Below are 17,868 nucleotides of genomic sequence, written 5' to 3' on the forward strand. Positions count from 1 at the left end.
ACTCCAGTTCTTATCCAGTTTAAATAAAAGGGGTTTCAGTGGGCTAAGTTTGTTTTTCATCGGTAGAACGGTATATTTTGAAATTTGTGACGTCTATTTCGGTATATTTCTGAGGGTCAGACGATAAGTCCGCGGTCCTCTCTCCCAATAGAAACCGTTATACACTCGGGGAAAAGGAAGAATTTATTTTATAATTTATATGAACATTAAGTGCACTGCGTGGCTGTGCAAAGAAAATAGTAAGCAAATGGAAAAGAGCAGTCATCAGACATCATTGCTCCTGGCGTAGGTGTGCGTGCGTACAGTGGAGTGCAGTGCAGTGCTGTGTGGATGCGCGCACAACAAAAATATAAATAAGAAGGAAGACTCCGCACAGCAGCCCCAGGCCCTCCTCTCATTCGTCGTCAATGTCAGTGAAGTTGATAAAAAGCGAAGTAAAAGGTCTTAATTGCTGCTGCAGTCAATAAATCATCAAACGAAAATATGGAAGCATCTCAGGAATCCAGTGGGTAAAATTAGAATCACAGGCAGCGGAAGATACAAAATAGCCAGAGAAGCATACACACACATATAAATATACACACATCGTAAAGCCAGAACGATGGAGAGCGAGCTCCCAATGCTCCCCACTTCCTGCACAACATATGCCAGAGTCGGGAACAACAAGACATGCTCCTGGGGATGCTGCGGAGGCGCCCACTGAGAGTAGTGCCCAGCGCTTACTCTCATCTGCTCTGTCATTTTCGCTCTCGCGGCCACAATACCATGGTATGAGCACCCTGATAGAATGGTATTTCCTATAGCTATACCGCTACAACGAGCCACAGCCACATCGGAGCTCATTTCGATTCGGACCGTCAGCGCAGTCGTACGTTCGCCGGCTCGTCACCACAGTTCCTGTTTTGCGTGTTTCGGGCGCGCTTCGTGTGCATCGTATTGAAGTTCGAACACTCGAAAGCTGGGAGCGTGATAATATCGAGACTCCAGATGCGGGATAAAGTACTAATACTGCAAGAACGAGTTTAAGTAGAGATACCTGGCCGTGTGTGATTTCAAAACAACGACAATGTTGTGGATGTTTTTGATGTCGGAGTGATACTGTGAAAGGAGGCACCAACGGGATGTTCGGCACCAATGTTGTCTGTGTGTGGGTGAAGTGCCGAGTTTAATGAATGTGTAGATAGATTACACTTACACCGCAGATGTGTCTGTGAGAGGGCTGATGAAAAATATGAAATACTGACGTCCTGGGGACAACGTACGCAGGCCAAACAAAAAACTAAGAGACTAAAGTGAAAGGCGATAAGGTTACAGATGTCCTGAGCACACAAGGTACGGCCGGCTCGCAAGCATACGATAGGACACTCAGGGAGGGGACACAGGACGGGAGTGTAACTGGATACGGATACATGCGCGCCTCCAAGAAGGCCCGCTCCTTTGGTCGCCCTGCAGCGCACCACCACCAGCCACAAAAGGACGACAAAATGTAAGTAGCTGCTTGTAGATGCTTAGCTATAATAAGAACCCTTCTCCGTCTCGGACATGAGACAAAAAAGGGACAGGACACTGCAGTGCGCTCATCCTGCGCCGCTAAGTATGCCAGTGCAGTTCTATTTTTGAGGTGCACTGCACTGAGTAGGTGAAGTGCGAACCAGAAACCATTGCCCACACCACAAGAGCACAAGAGCAGAGCACACCCCTCACACTCGCTCAACCGGCGACACCATACAAAGCGTACGACTACGAGTATTCAAGTGTAACTAAAGACGACCAATTCACAAACAAACAAACAAACAGAAACCGGCGACAGTGGCAGTGGCAGCGGCAGCGGCAGCGGTTCCTCCGGTGCGGGGGAACGGAACGCGGCCGGACGGAACCGAGCGGAGAGTCGGGCGGTGTGTTGTGGGCGACCCCCGAACCATGTGACCGCGGAGGAGGCAGCCCTGCTCGCTAATGTTTATTATGAAAAGCGTGCCCTTTGGAACGCCATCGTGTATTTTTATTTTTATTATTTTTGTTTTATGATTGCGCTTAGGTTCTGGCTGTGTATTTTGGTTTGGTTTTCCTTGTCAGCCAGCTTTAGCAGCGATGGGAGGGGTGGGAAGGGATGGGGAGAGGAGGTGAAGTGAAGTGGAGTGCCGTGGATTGGGCTGATGGTAGTCGAGAAGCCCTCATGAGAGCAGCACAGCACTCAATTCATTGATCAAAGATGCAGCTACAATTACAATAGTCACAACAACAACAATAACAACAACGATAACGACGACGACGACGACGACGAGGAGATGCAGCGTTCAACATGCCGCAATTACAGCTATAATTCGGGCCTGCAACCGTTATTCAAATTGAAATTCAAATTCAAATGTGAGCTGCAATTACCAACCCTCCCCAACACGCGGCGGCATTGCGAGTGGGGTAACAAACAATCGCCAATTGGCATATAATGATCCCCTTTGGACGTTTTAACTGACTGAACGGCCTGAATGACTGACTGACAGACAGACGATGGGACGGGATAGAATGTCTACTGGCTCAGCCACCAGCAGGGACATTCAAAATAATTCTCAGGCCTTGACAAATGCACGTAATGATTGGACTCACACTTTGGTTTATGCTTTTTTAACAATTTACGCGGAGCCTTACCCTTACCCTTTACTCTTTCCAAGTAACACTCACAAGTTCTCACACTCTGGCTGTTCGTCATAATTTTAGGGGTTGTGCAACTACAGACCTACAGCTGTTCCCTTAGATGGGCAAACAAGGTCTGGGGCGGGGCATGGGAACGTTGGATAGCATAGAGAGTGGATAGGAATGAGTACTACTCGTACTACCATGCCCCATGAACATCTTTGACTCCTGTGGTGATTAATTGTCATTCGGGGCAGTCACCGTCACCTGGGCCTGCGAGCATAGACATAGGCCTAGGCAACATATGCATAAGAGCCCATTCGGGTTTTGGGTTCGGGTCCGGGTTCATGGGACGCGACTTAGCAGTGGATTAGATGTCGATCATCGATATGGCGAGAAAGAATAGGCTCGTTTCTTTCGGCAGCGGCTTTTGTTCTTCCCGAAAGACGAGAGTAGGTAGCTGAAGCCAGAGAAACCGTCGTAAATTGTTGTATTGATCCGACATCATCGATGTTTGCGAGTATAAAGGCGGAATGGAATTAATATGCCTACGAGCTAGGTAGTTCAGTATCAGTTTGTATACAGAGCCTAGATCAAGGGTAGGGTAGATTACAGGGTTGGTCTCTCGAACAGATGAACCAGTGTATCTTTCCATGGGGGCAGGGCAGCTTTCTTTCCTCAACAGGCCTCACATGGCAGCCATCGATTCAGTTTTGGCATCACAAATTAGTCCGCAGCTCCGACGAACTTTCGCCTGTAGTCTGATGGTCATCATTTGTTTGGGCCGAGGCCACTTTCGGACACATTAGACATTAGAACTTTGCTAATAAGATACAAATGATAAGAGTCATCACTTGTCCAACCAGTTGGCCGGCTTGTCCTACATTCAGCTGATGGAATCATAAATAATTTCTTTATTGCATGCAGCCTGCTTTATCTCAAATAGTATCTCGAGCAACATGCGTTCTCCATGTGACAGCAGTCCATAATTCATGGTTGAAACATTTGTTTCTACTTCTAATTCCCCAACAATTACGCTTAATTAATTTAAAGATGTTTCTCGTTGTCGATGTCGCTGTTGTGCTTGTTCTCGTGTATCTCCCGTAGAGTTGTTTCATCATCCCCGCATCGTACCCCTGCGTCATGGCCAACGCTCGTCACATACAAAAGTACACACATTTTTGAACAGTTATGAGGGAGGACTGATGCCGGGTCGGCAGTCATTCAGCGAGCAAGGCAACGTCTCTTATAAATAGATTAATTAAAATCATCTTTAATTGTTTGATTACAAGACAAGCGTTGCCCGAAAAAATTAAAAGCGAGCGGAGCAGCGATCTCACAATAGCAGCCTCTGTCAGTCTGCCGGTCTGGCAGTTTGGGAGTCGCGTCTGGAAGCACAGGAGTGTGTGGGCAAAATGCGCAACATGTGAAATACAGATGCGGCAGCGATTGCGATTGCCATAGGAACCAGCACGGTCCCTTGAGTATTAAAGATTTCATTTGTGCTACAGATGTTCCAGAGATTGTACAACATAACTACATACAAGCTCGTACGAGTGTTGTCGAGGAGTAGCGTAGCTCCAGCACAGCACACAAGAGTCACACGCAATTGAAGCAGCGGCATCTGCCACATCCACATCCACTTCAGGCAGGGCAGTCGCCATCGCATAGCGTAGCACATATCTGCCGCAGCGTTTCGAGTGGCATTTGATTTTAGTACTCAAGAGCGCGAGTGTGTGCGTGAGTGCCCCCGAAGTATAAAAATTATTGCTGCCAAGCAACTGAGTCGTCAGCCAGCCATCAATTATTTTATAGAATGCTCACTTGTTTTGTGTGCTCTGCTCTGCTCTGCCCTGCCCTGCCTTGCTCCATTCCCCATTCCAGTACCATTCCTCTCCTCCTCTGGTAGTCGTATTGTCTGCATGTGCGTACTCCGCCTCCCTCTGCTCTGTTTTTTATTTCGTCCGTCCAACCGAATCTCTGTCGCCGTCGTCGTCGTCGCAGTCGACATTTGCCCCAACAGAAGAAGTTCACTTGGAAGTTTTCATTCGGCACAGGAAGGGCTTCTCCGGTCCTCCGTCATCCGTCCTCAGTCCTCAGTCTTCCGTCTTTGCGGCAATAGTTGTGATATTAAATTGAATACGACGCCGATTATCCCACGCAATCTTTCATTCACAGCCATCCATCCATCCGCCCAGGCTAGGAAGAAGCTCTCCGTGTCTCCCCCACGTAGCTGGAGACAGCGTCAAAGTTCGGCGGGACTTCTGAGTAATCACCCCTTACAAAATACGAGTACGAGTAGGATTACTCAGCCTCGCATATGTACATACATATGTATCTCCGGCATTGCATCTCGAGCTGCGTGCGTGTGTCACGTCACACAGTTTGTCAGTCAGTCAGTCAGTCAATCAGTGGGAGGGTCCTCCACACATTCGCTTGCGTGCCGAAATCAATGCAAAGTTTTTGTATTTGCGGCGACAAGTTTGCTTTCAATAAATAAAATCGATTTGGATTAACAAGTGCACACAAAGCCAATGAAAAGCCGCTGATAAGCGCCGCCGCGCACCATCCATTTGGCCTACTTTGCTTCATTAAAAACCTATTAAAAAGTAATGCCCCAGTATCAGCATCCAGCGATACGATACATTGACGATTGGCGATGTCGCCCTGATAAGGCAGGCCTCCTCTGATTGAAATTGTGAACATTTAATGTGCCATTCGCTGATTCATCTTTCCAACAGGCAGGTTTTCTGCGACAATATTATTCTCGCATATCGATTTGCGATGAATTCTAGTGCGAGTTTGATTATGGCTTCAAAGTAGCCCTGCAAATAACACGGATCTGGGACCTAGTCAAACAGAGTCTAGACAAATCGAAAACAAAACGAACCTCAATATTCCATCTATAATTGAATGCACACAAAACAAAGTGTGTGTGTGCATTACCATCGAAGAGAAGGGGCAGAGAAGACCATTATAATCTGGTCAGCTACATGAGCCCCACACATCCGTGCCTCCATACATCCATACATACACATCCATTTGTCCGCACCAGCCCGATATGGGGAATATTGACAGACACTCAAGTGTCCCACAAGCACCCTGTAAATCCAATTGAATTACGCATAAAAGGCGCTTAAGCCAAATGAAATGATGATGATGATGACGATGACGGTGATAATGATGAGAAAGACGATGATAATGTCGCTTAAGCCTCCAATGAAATGTATTATTCCCCTTTAATTTCTTATTACCCGATATTTTATTACGATTCGTGGTCACGGCTCCTGAGAACGTGGAGCGTGGAACGTGGCGCATGGTCCCGTCCCTCCTAATCGTACACACTTTTCACATATCACCGTTTCCGCAATATTTGCATATTGACTTTAACTTGATGCGCCTTTTAATGGACGTCATCAACGTCAGCGCTGGCGGTGGCAGCAATATGATTCGTTTTGAAATGCTGGAGGTGGAGAGTGTTGGCAGGGGGAGTTGAAGTTTTAACTTATGCATGATTAATACATAATTACAAAGCCAAACACATAAACCTCAAACTCAAACTGAAAGGCAAACTCAAAGGCAAAGCCAAAGGCAAAGACTGAAGCCGGAGCTATCGCACCGTTCGTGCTGGTATGCATCCATCTCTGTCCCTCCACAGATAACTACATAATAATTCAGAAACTCAGAAAGACAAAAGGCGCATTTCCCACAACACTACAACTACAACAGAACGGAGCCACGTCCCTCCGTGCCACAACGTCCTGTCTAGGTGCGGTGCCCGGTGCCCGGTGCTCGGAGCCCGGAGAAGGCAAACTGCACTCGGTGGAGTGGAGCATACTTATACCTGTTATTAATATTTCGATTAGGTACCAACGATTCGTAGAACCTGACGCATGACTTGCATAGCTAATGGGAAATTTTGTAACTTGTGGGCATTTGAGCTGCCCTACACTTGGACTCTGAGTGCGGAGAGTATTGGCCCTTTGATTGATGATGACAACTTATCGATTACGCCCGTAGGAGCAGGAAGGAAGTGTCGGCTAGTGTCATTACCAGCTTCTTTTCAAATATATTCTGAAAAATGATATCAATCTGCGTGAACTGTAGAAGGCTAAACGGATGCTTGTCTGAAAGATGGTCCCAACCCAAGGGTAGGGTACCCGCAAGTCGGAATAAATGTCCGACTGCTCAGGTTGGGGATACGAACACTCTCGACAATTCATAGACACTTTTCGTCGCTTGACAAACCTCTCGGTGTTCTTATGCCTGGTGCTGGAAGAGTATGGGTATGAGAATGGGAATGGGTATGGTGAAAGGCCTGAGAAAGCGTAAGACCACAGAAAACCCAACGAAGTAGTGGTTATCTTTTAGTCACAAAGTGAGGGAATTGCAGTCTCGGCTCTTGATTGAAAAAGTAAATCCCACTTATAGGTTTTTTATCTGATTTTCCAGATCGCATTTACCACAGCAACAAAGCGAGTGTGCAGCTAATGCTAATGCCTGCAGCTATCGCACCAAAGCCGAAGCAACAACAGCAACAAATACTGCCACAAAGACCAGGGCCAGGGCAGGTGCAACAGTCGCACAGGAAACGCAGGACAAAGGCAGCGACAACAGCAGCGGCAGCGGCAACGGCAACGGCAACAGCAGCCGCTGCGTGGCACACAGGGAAACGTTAAGACGTACAGAAACGTAAAAACTGACAGCGAAACCTAAGCAACGAGCATGACGTCGTCGTCGGTGATTAATAAAGCCGGAAATGTGATTTTACTCATAGTGAACCTTCAGCTAACATGGCTAGTGTTGGCCGTGGCAAGGGAGCTGCCACAGGTGGACTACGGCAGCATGTCCGACTCCATGGAGGAAGCTGGGATGAGCATTGACCCACTGACTGCTATGGCGCCCTTCGCCAACGCCCCCCTGGTTACTGAGGACAGCGCCCCACACAGAACCAATATCGAGTTGCTTAGCAATAGCAGCGAGGACGAGAATGGGAGGATTGGGCTAGGCTCCTCCTCGGCAGCAGCGGCAGGCACGCTTCTGGAGGAGTTCAACGGCGGCAAGCTCAGTCCCGCAGAAGCCAGCAACACGCTGCCCATTTTTCTCAGCGAGCCGGAGAGCGTCTTTGTGGTGAAGAATCGTCCGGCGGTGCTCAAGTGCAAGGCCTCCCACTCGCTGCAGGTGATCTTCAAGTGCAGCGGCAGCTCCCAGCCTCCGCCGTCGACGCATGACAAGCACGTGGATCCACACACGGGCGTCCACATGGAAGAGGTCACGGCCACCATTCACCGTGATCTGGTCGACGAGTACTTTGGCAAGGGTCCGTTCAAGTGCGAGTGCCACGCTTGGTCGTCCCGTGGCGTGGTGAAGAGTCAAGCCGCCACAGTTCACATTGCATGTGAGTACCGCACCCTGGGCTAGGGGTGGATTCCTGATTCGAATAGGCAACGGGTCCCTCCCTATTCCTATTCCTATGCCTATCCATATCTCTATTTATATCTGCATTTATATCTCCCCCTAACAGATATACGCAAGACCTTCGGCCAGTCACCCACATCGCTGCGGCTCGAGCTGGGCAGTCGGGCGGAACTGCACTGTGAGCCACCCGGAGGCTTCCCGGAGCCGAAGCTCTCCTGGTACAAGAGCAACGCGGTAATAACCTCCGACAGCGAGCCGGGGCTGGCCGTGGCTGGCGGCACACTGACCTTCCGCCCGGTGGCGCTGCAACACATGGCCAATTACAGCTGCAGTGCGGAGAACATTGCGGGAAAGCGGGTCTCCGACTCCGCTGTGCTGATTGTCTACGGTCAGTGTAGTACTCGTGCGTCTGCAATCTCAAGTTATGCTTATTCTTGTATGTTTTTCGCCCCTTAGTGAATGGAGGCTGGAGCACCTGGAGTCCTTGGCGCGAGTGCAAGTGCGCGGGCAAGCCGAGCCAGGGACGAAAGCGGTCGCGCACCTGCACCAATCCAATGCCCTTAAATGGGGGCGCCCAGTGTCCAGGCCCCCAGATACAGAAATCTGCGGACTGCGCCGCCTGCCCAGGTATGTCCACACGGTATATGTATACATACCATATGCAATCGTAAAATATACATATATGTATATGTAAGGGATGTGGTTATTCGCAAACTGGGGGCGTGTGGCTGTGGTTGCGCCCACTTTGTTGTGTGTGCGCGCCTTTAATGTGGGAGCACTATTGTAACACCAGCAAAAGCAACGAAATTGTCAATTTAAATGCCATTTGCGGTCGGGACTCAGCGTCGTGCCACCTGAATGCCCGCTGCCATTGACGTCTCCTGGAGCGTTGACAACAGCGCACATTTTTCATACCAGTGCCAGGGCCAGTGGCAGTGCGGCAGTGGCAGGGAAGCTGGCAAAGAGGGGTAGGATAGGACAGTCAGAAGAGGGACAGAAGAGGCGTTTAAACAAAAAAAGAAAGAAAAGAAAAGGACCTGCGGTCAGTCCGATATAAGAATACCCTTTTATACGGAGGCGTCTCTTGGAAACGGAGAAAAGACTCTTATAGTCCGATGCGAACATCTTCAGGGAATCATTGTACCCATTTTTAGTGTAATACATATTTGAGTGAGTGCTGAGTATTTCATTTTAAACACGCATTCGGCAATCGGCTTCTGTGGGTGCCTTTGCAGCGACGACAGATATCTCCACATGCATATAGATGGATAGATTGGAGCGACTCCGTGGCTGCGTGGCTGCGTGTCTGCGTGGATGCTGTGGGGAACGGGAACGACTGCCTCCGGCAAGCTACTGACTAAATGGTGACAAAGGCATGCGTCCAGGGGAGGGGGAAGGGACATAGCCTGGTCTCCGGACTCCGGACCCCGGACTGGAGACTGGGGCTGAGACCGAAATCAGGAATGGGGATGTTCTCGTGGTAGCTGGGGCGCTTTTGGTTTTTTTTTTTTGACAGACGCACGGGCGGCATGTGTTTGAGACTCTTCACTTTTATTCATGTAAATTTATTGTATTGCATTGTATTGTAGTGCTCACACAGATACTCGCACACACACACAAGCAATAGATACTTGGCCAGGCGCACAGCGGGCACAGCAATGAGCAATTGTTGACAGACAAGCGGGACAAATGGTGAGGGATCCGGAGGGGAGGCAACTGTGCAGGAGCGATGGCAATCCACTCGAGTGGGGAGTGGTGTGGGGGTGGTAAGGGTTTGGCTCGGAGGAGGGGGATGCTGTTGTGGGCTTTTATTCTATGAAAAGTGTGTCATAAAATTAATTTTAAATTTCGCTTGGGTTTCGTTTTTTTCTCTTCCATCTTATAACTTTTCATCCCCATGGAACCGTGTCAACCTTATGGTCCTGCTTTTCACTCATCGCCCTCGCCCCGCCCCCGCCCACGCCCACGCTGTGTGCCGATGTCGCCTGCCAACAACAGAGGATACTCAAATCGTGAGCACTGATGGATTTGACATTTCGTCGAGTAAGCGCAGTAAGTTGAAACGAAAGCCTGACAACGTGCATTTCTTTCAAAGGCTTCCTTCCCTTCCCGAGGGGAGGAGACCAGGCCTTTGGGGACTTGCCATGGGGCGAGCATTCAATATGACATTGTGTTCGAGCAGTTAAACTTGAATGCTTAACGAGGCAACGACAGTTAAATTTTTTAGTTGGGGTTCCCCGACCATAGCATACCCTCCCCCCGCCCCAGTAGTTGTCAGATTCGCCGGGCCTTAACAATTCAATAAACAATTGTGTTAAACTGAGCCCAGGCCATCAGTGCATTAGTGCCCAACCAACCGTCCCATATCCATCCATTGAATAATTCGCCACGGGTCGGTCTTCCCCAAAACTTCCCGAACTGGCTTTAGCCGAAGTGACTTACTTTTTTTGGGGTCGTCGCGGCAAGTGACGTCACTGCGGCAGATAGAAACTTAAAAATCACTTACCACGACTCACGCTCTCTGATTCATGCAACAGTCGGGCTGGCTGGGCGGGCCTGGGACCCTTGCCTCGCCATGGCTAGGATGACGATGCGGATGAGGATGAGCATGGGAGGATGCGTGCGCTGGAATGGGGAAAGAAATGCCAGGGCATAGGATAGTGCTGACAAGGGGCAACAAGGCCGAGGAGCTGCCCTTATGGGGGTGGTTTTATGTTTCCCAAAAACAGGAAGTGCCAAATGCCGATATACATACAGGCATGTAGAAATATATATGTATATTTACTACATATATTTAGCTGCCATAGGCATGCATCATACACACACACTATGATATAGCTGGCCCCCACTCCAAGAACATTTTTGTTTGGCTTTCGGACTTTCCGTTTTCTCCCCCAACACCAAAATGGAAATTGAAAAAGCAAAGAAAATGCGAAAATAGAAAATAGAAAAGCATTAAAATGACAATCACTTTTGCTCACCCACACAATCTCCTATCCAAGAATCAACAGGGGCAGTGGCGCTGTGATTTGAATGGTGCTTAAGGAAGGGTGCTCTACTGGTGCTCTATTTTATGGTGGGAACAACTTTCGATTTCTCCCAACGGACTATCTATTAGTCCAAACCATCCACCATAGTACCGTCCCACCACATATTTGGGGCAAACGGTGCTATATTTGTTGCATCCATGACCCCCTGACAGCTACAGCCACAGCCACAGCCACGTCCTGACTTTGGCTTTGGCTTTGGCCTCCACGTGATATATGAGTCCGGGAGTGGCGCTGTCTGTCGGGAATGTGTGCTAAATCATGTTAATATGACTTTTGATTTCTAAACTGCCCTTTCTCCCCACAGTGGCCCGCTGGTCCGCGTGGAGCGACTGGAGCATCTGCTCCGCGGAGTGTGTTCAAGTGCGTCGCAGAAAGTGCCTCACCCAGACGTCTGACGGCGACGAAGCCGGGGATCTGCTCCTGGCTGGAGTGGGCATGGCAGCCCTCAGCAGCATCAGCGGAAGCGCAACTCTGCTGGATGCTACTGCGACTGACGGGGGCTCAGGATATGGCAAATCATTGTGCGCCGGAAAAGACACACAAACGGCAGAGTGCCGTGGAGAGCAGTGTCATATTGGCAAGGATGGTAAGTGTGTTTATGTCAACGGCAGGGGCAGGAAGGACAGATGGACGGAAGGACAGCAGCAGCAACAGAGTAGACAGTTAGACAACAATAACAATCACAGTCGACAGAGACACAGTCCAGGTCCCAGCTCCCAGCTCCCAACTCCCAACTCCCAGATTACAGTTCTGTCTCTTTTCGACCCAACCACAAAAAAGCTGAGCACTCAACGCTGATTGTCACAATGGGAAATTAACCAAGTGCATTTTGTTTGTGCACGGCATCCATCCCGACCAAGAGTAGCTGTATTTATATTCGTGACAGAAAGAAAGGACACTTTCCACCCCGAAGCCCATGAAACCCCCAGCTCTTACGCCCCCAAACCCAAACCCTAACCCGTATCCCCAACTCCAATTCCAGCTGCAGAGCCCAATCGAAGGGTCGCAAATCAATCGCAACAGAGTTCGGAATTGAGATTTAAGCTGCTGTGGGCTTGTGTGCTTTGCCAGATAATTAGGCATGCGGCGAAGACGACAACGGCAACGGCAACAGCAACGGCAAAGTCGTGACGTCGCATCCCCATTCGCATCCTATTCTCTAGCTCCGGCCATCGCCAACCCCATTTAGAGCTTTTCCCGTGTCATTGTTGCTGTTTGCCTCGATTCTCGATGGGATGGAGTGTAGGATTGACCCAACTCAAGCATAGTTTGGGGTCTGTGTGCGGTCCATAGGGATCAATTAGATGACTGTCACACTGTGTAATTGAAAGGATCAGGGTACAAGGACTTGGTTGGTATTCGATTGCCATTCGCACATCATATGTACAATACAATACAATGTTTGATGTTTCGCAGGTTTTGTGCCCTTCTTCGACTGTTATTTGATTGCTGTTGAAAAGTTTTCGAAGGGGAGAATGAAGAGTGACATGTTTTTGGGGCCCCGGAACTACGAACAGCTTATTTTCCGTTTTATTACATTTTGCAAATCCAGTCCCTGGGGATACCGATACCTGCTTGCAATTGCTCCAAAGGCAACAGTTGCGGTCTTCGTTGTGGGCCATTGTCATTGCGGGAGGCCCCCAGGCCGCCCGATCAACCACCCGATATTAAAAGCGTATTTGTCATGCGAAGGGGACTTAGGGAGACTTCGCTTTTGATGTCCCGTCCAGGCACAGCGTCTAAAAAAGCAGCATGCAAGCTGCACAAAAGCGAATGAAAAACGAAAGCCCATGGAGTACGAGTATGTCTCTCCCAGTTGGGGATGACGGCTTTGCTTCTGTTTCTGTTTCCGATGCTGCCGCTGATTTACAGCGAATATAATTGCTCATTTCATACATTGTACAATGCGTCCTCGTCCTGTACCTCGTCCTCCCACTCTCTCAGGCTCGCTCTTGAGCTCGAGCCCAGAAGAACTGTGAAAAGCTCGAGCTGTACATCCCGAGTATAATAATCATAATATATATGGAGTAATTCCTTGCGCTGCAGCGATTCCTTTTCGCCAGCCAGTCACCGCCAGCGCCAGCGCCAGCAACAATGACGACAACAATCACAGCAGCGGAAACAGGCAGCGCGCAACAATGGCAGTGGGGGAGATGTGAGATGGGGATCGGGATGTCGTAACTGACTGGCTGGCGACGGGGGGCCGGCGGCGAATAATAATGCGAAATAGACGGACCTGGACTGGGGATGAGCATACAAACATAAAACATTAAATACAGACATATACAGTTCGCTCTGGCACAGCTCAGCAAGCGCCAAAGCGCCAGATACGGATACGCATGGTTGCTCAGGATTGATGACAATGGGTGAGGATGCGCCCCGTACCGACCCTGTTTGATTATGGAAAAGTTCGGTTCGGTTCAGTTCAGTTTTGGTTCGGTTTTTGGTTTGGTTGACTCAACATGTACGGGTATGTGTGGATTTTGCTTGCCAGGCATCCTCGAAATCATGAGGGTGGCGGATTACGCAGAGAATTCTTGGTCTTTTTTTGAATGCCATTCACACATAGATTGGAAGTTGGAAAGCATCTTAAGTCGGCTTAAAGTCCGTGCAGGCAATGTAACCATTTAGTTCACTGGAAAGTCTGTACTCTTCAGACAGTCTAAAGACACAGTATCTGGCAGAGATTGCTCCTTGCCGTGCGGAGCAACGCCCTTCTGCTGTTGGGATTACAGGATACAAAATGCGAAATCGGCAGTTTTATAAGAGTCCTCCTCGCTTTACCATTGCAGATTTCGATTGGACACTCTATCTAGGACTGGCCTTCATAACCGCCGTTTTCTTTGCCTTTGGCGCAGCTCTCATTTGCTGTGCCCGCCGCGGGATGCGCGCCAATCCTCACTACAACATGGCCCGCTCAGGTGAGTATCGGGGTCCAACGACCCCGCTCCACGTTCTCTGGCAACAATCGAATGTACGTATGTATGATTTCTTCCCGTTTGTCAGTCATGGATGCGGATTATATGCCCGGCGTTGTGGAAAAAAAGGAGATGCGAATGCACATCGAGGCCAGTAATTTGGGATATGATTATGTCAATCCTGGACATCGTTATATACCTGGCGAGCACATTGTGGGCATGGGCATGGGCTGCGGCGGTGTAACAGAGCATCACTACGATGTGCCCAACCTGGCTGCCAAGTAAGTTTACAAGGGACCGAAAAGTTATTAGATTTTCAACTAAAATATATTTTTTATTTTAGTTACACCAACCCCATAGACGATCTTAGTGCTGATTATTTGTCAGAAACCGGAGAGTCATCCACTGCCGATACATGTAAGCAATTCAGATAAATGCTATCACCGAGACACACTAACGCTCTGATTTTCGACAGCCAATTCCACCTTCGATATGAACGCCAAGCTATCCCTACTGAATGCCTCGAAGAGCAGCAGCTACGAGCTCCTTGGCAGCACAGGAGGACAGCTGCGTCTATATGGCGGGGAGCTATTGCTCTTTGTGCCCGAGCATGCGATTGGAAAGAACCTGAAGAAGCACGTCTCGCTGCTGCTTCTGAGCGACGAGTGCAGCCGTGTGTCCTGTGCCACCGAGAGCTCCATTTTGTGCAGCAGCGTGGTGCATAGTGCACCGCGCAACTATAGCTTTGTGAAGCCCGTGATCCTGAAAATACCGCACTGCTTGGTGGCTCCGGAGCAGTGGCATGTTCACATCTATCATGCAGACAGCGAGCACGACGAGCTAAATATCAGTTGGCGACGAGCGGTGTCAGTGGGAGAAGAAACCATTAACACGCCCATGTTCGTGCAGCTGGAGACGACGCATGTGTACATCATGACGGAGCAACTGGGCCATTTCGCCATCGTTGCAGAGCCACGAATTCAGCAGCCCGCCATTAAGATGAAGTTGCTGGTTTTCAGCCAGCATACTCCGCCCAGCAGTGCCAACTGCAGTCTGCGAATCTACGTGGTCAAGGACTTGCCCAACAGCAAGGACATCTGCGCTAGTGTGGAATGCAAGCTGGGCGGCAGCTTTCTGGGGGAGAGTCAGGTGTTTGCGTTCGAGCTGAACAGCCGCAATCTGAACATTCGCGTACGGTGCGCGGAAATGGAGGCAGGTGCTCCGTATGAGCATGCCATTCCCTACCATCACATTCTGAGCAACAACTCCATACTACACTGCGAGTTTAGCATGCGACGGCTGGATCAGAGTACGCTGTGCGTGGACTTTGGCCAAGGCGGCAAGGATGACTCGGACTACTGTACTTTTAACATTCCAACCCACTCGATGAGCGGTTCTGCGGAAGAGCTTGCATCTACCACAAATACAACGATTTCCATTGATCGCCAGGGAAACTACGTCAATGAGAGTTGCGTGATGGACTTTGTCCAGCTACCGCATGTGACAAAGCGCCTGATCTGTGCCGCACTCGATCCTCCGCGTGCCGACGAACGCGACTGGCGTCTCCTTGCGAAGAAGCTGAACACGGATCGGTATATTGCCTACTTTGCCACCAAGCCCTCGCCCACCGAGCAGATTCTCAATCTGTGGGAATGTCGGGCCAACAGCTGCGCCACCACCAGTTCCACTTCAGTTTCCCATACGATTATGGCACTGCTGCTGACGTTGAAGGAAATGGGACGTCAAGACGTCTTGGACATTATAGTGGAAACGATTGGTCCCCTGTGGATCTAATGGGTATCCACACTCCAACCAGTGTTAAAAGGAATGCGAATAAGAAAGCGGCAAACTAAACGATACACTCTTCCTGATTTCACCAGGTTTTCCAAGAACATTAACACACAAGAACTGAACCGAACTATCTATAATGTTTGTTAATATGAAATCACTGTGAATGGGGATACAGCTGTGTTGTCCGTTTAGCTTTCTGTTGAAAACAAAAATGTTCATGAGTTGCCTTTTATTTAAAAAATGTACGAACGAAGCGAAACGAAATCAGAAAACATGAATCGAAATGAAAATACTGAATCAAAGTGTAGATGTAGTCACACGAGTAGTTATAGTCCCTAAGTTACGAGTATTGTAGTGTTCTATTCTAAGGTAACTGCTCAACGAACTCTGTTCCCCACGGGTGCCATGCATTTAATATATGACTAAGAGGTGGAAATATAGCGATAAATTACTTGTGGCTTAGCAAACTTATAGTTTTAAACATAAACTCTAGTATTACGATGGAAACTATGTACGATAGCAACTGTAAGATATTCTACACATACAAGTATGTATGTATCTCTGGCAGTACGACTAAGTGATGGCCGTATATAGACAACCTCCGCACGAATTTAAATGTGGAGTTGTGAACTGTTTGCCAAATCGTTGATTTTCTCAGCCCGCTCTATTAACGTATAGTCACTATGGAAGAACAGAATTAAGTACTCAAAACGATGCCATAGCACACATGCATATACCATACCTATACTATATAAACTATATAGCGAGCATATACATTTATACGAATATGTATATTTAGAATATAGTCTAAAACAAAAACAACAAAACGAGTAGTTTGTTAGACATGCTCAAGTGATAACCATTGTATTTGTCTTTAGTTATAAGTCCGATCCTGTCGTTTAATCGTTAATCAAGTAAACATTAACTGAATATTTACGTATACCTTAGTGGCTCAAAAAGAAAGTTAGATAAAAATAAAATACAAAAAAACCAATCCGGGTGCCGTAGCTTTTATGATGAATATATCTGTCTTAATTTCAGAAGGAATGAAAAATGTCGAGATGCAAAATATCCTTGGGCCCATAAATGCAGGATGCAATATGCATTTAATGCATGGCTTACTGTCTGTCCATTGCTCCTTCGCCCATTGCTCCTTATGGCATACTGTTGCTCCTTCAGCCAATATATTGGAATACTTATCAGCAAATAGCAGAAAATCAAAGGATTAACGTTGACGAAGAGAATGACAGGAGACGGGCGCCTCTGCACCACCCTTAATATTCGACCTCACTTTTGAGTAAATTATTAAAGGGTTGGGGCACCCAAAAATGCAGTATGCAGTGAACACAATTATCAGCATATAAACAAAGGCCTAACGATGACAGAGAGAAGGGCAGTCATGTCGCAAGTGTAACGATACAGGCGTGCATTAGTGTGCATGTATGCGTTATATCCGACTGATTTGCCAAACATAATGTGCTCTCTTATGCCAATACTAATAATATCAATGTATGGACCGTATCCTTGAGCTGTCCCGCAGAGATGTCTCCCTCAATGTACTGGTTATCCAGCGGCAGAATGGTCATAATTTCCGCATAGTTGTTCAGCAACGAATGATGGAAACGCTCCTTCAGAGTAAGTTACTAAGCGCTAATTCCACAGGCTAGGAGATTTGAACTTCGCGGCTTATTTCCACTTTAATATCATTTTCATGGCTCCGAGCTTTTGTCAGATATCGATAACATAACCCTATATTGGCTCTGACAGAAGCTCGCTGCCATATAAAAACCCTGACAGCATGGAGCGCCAGTGAGCCGCCAGGTTGATGCCATAGTGTGGAACCTCACACACAGAAGGCTATGTCCTTTTAGTGAGTGTTGCAATGTTTTCGATTTTATAACACTTCAGTTTGATTAGTTTGGCGCCAAACTACGTACATATTATTACATCAATGCACGTTATGGGAAACATCACATTTTTGATGCAGCAAAAACATATGTACAAATTCGGTGTTTTTGCGATAATTAAGAGAAGTGGCACTCGATTTGAGCATTGCCTACTGT

At 48.2% G+C, this 17,868-nt stretch overlaps 1 protein-coding gene across 2 annotated transcripts; it reads left to right on the forward strand.

Moving 5' to 3' along the window:
• The first annotated feature begins 72 nt into the window (after window positions 1-72).
• On the forward strand, window positions 73-16,606 carry unc-5. 2 transcript variants are annotated; one of them, XM_001361629.4, is made up of 10 exons: window positions 73-1,486; window positions 7,081-8,026; window positions 8,153-8,434; window positions 8,503-8,673; window positions 10,045-10,098; window positions 11,401-11,682; window positions 13,889-14,017; window positions 14,103-14,295; window positions 14,358-14,431; window positions 14,490-16,606. In XM_001361629.4, exons 2-10 carry the CDS (start codon window positions 7,354-7,356, stop codon window positions 15,806-15,808), a joined length of 3,177 nt encoding a protein of 1,058 aa, XP_001361666.3. In that variant the 5' UTR covers window positions 73-1,486; window positions 7,081-7,353; the 3' UTR covers window positions 15,809-16,606. The 2 variants fall into 2 exon arrangements, with proteins under 2 accessions (XP_001361666.3, XP_015040499.2); XM_015185013.2 differs by lacking the exon at window positions 10,045-10,098.
• Window positions 16,607-17,868: the final 1,262 nt, after the last annotated feature.

Source organism: Drosophila pseudoobscura, chromosome 3 (genome assembly GCF_009870125.1).
Source record: "Drosophila pseudoobscura strain MV-25-SWS-2005 chromosome 3, UCI_Dpse_MV25, whole genome shotgun sequence".
Taxonomy (NCBI): domain Eukaryota; kingdom Metazoa; phylum Arthropoda; class Insecta; order Diptera; family Drosophilidae; genus Drosophila; species Drosophila pseudoobscura.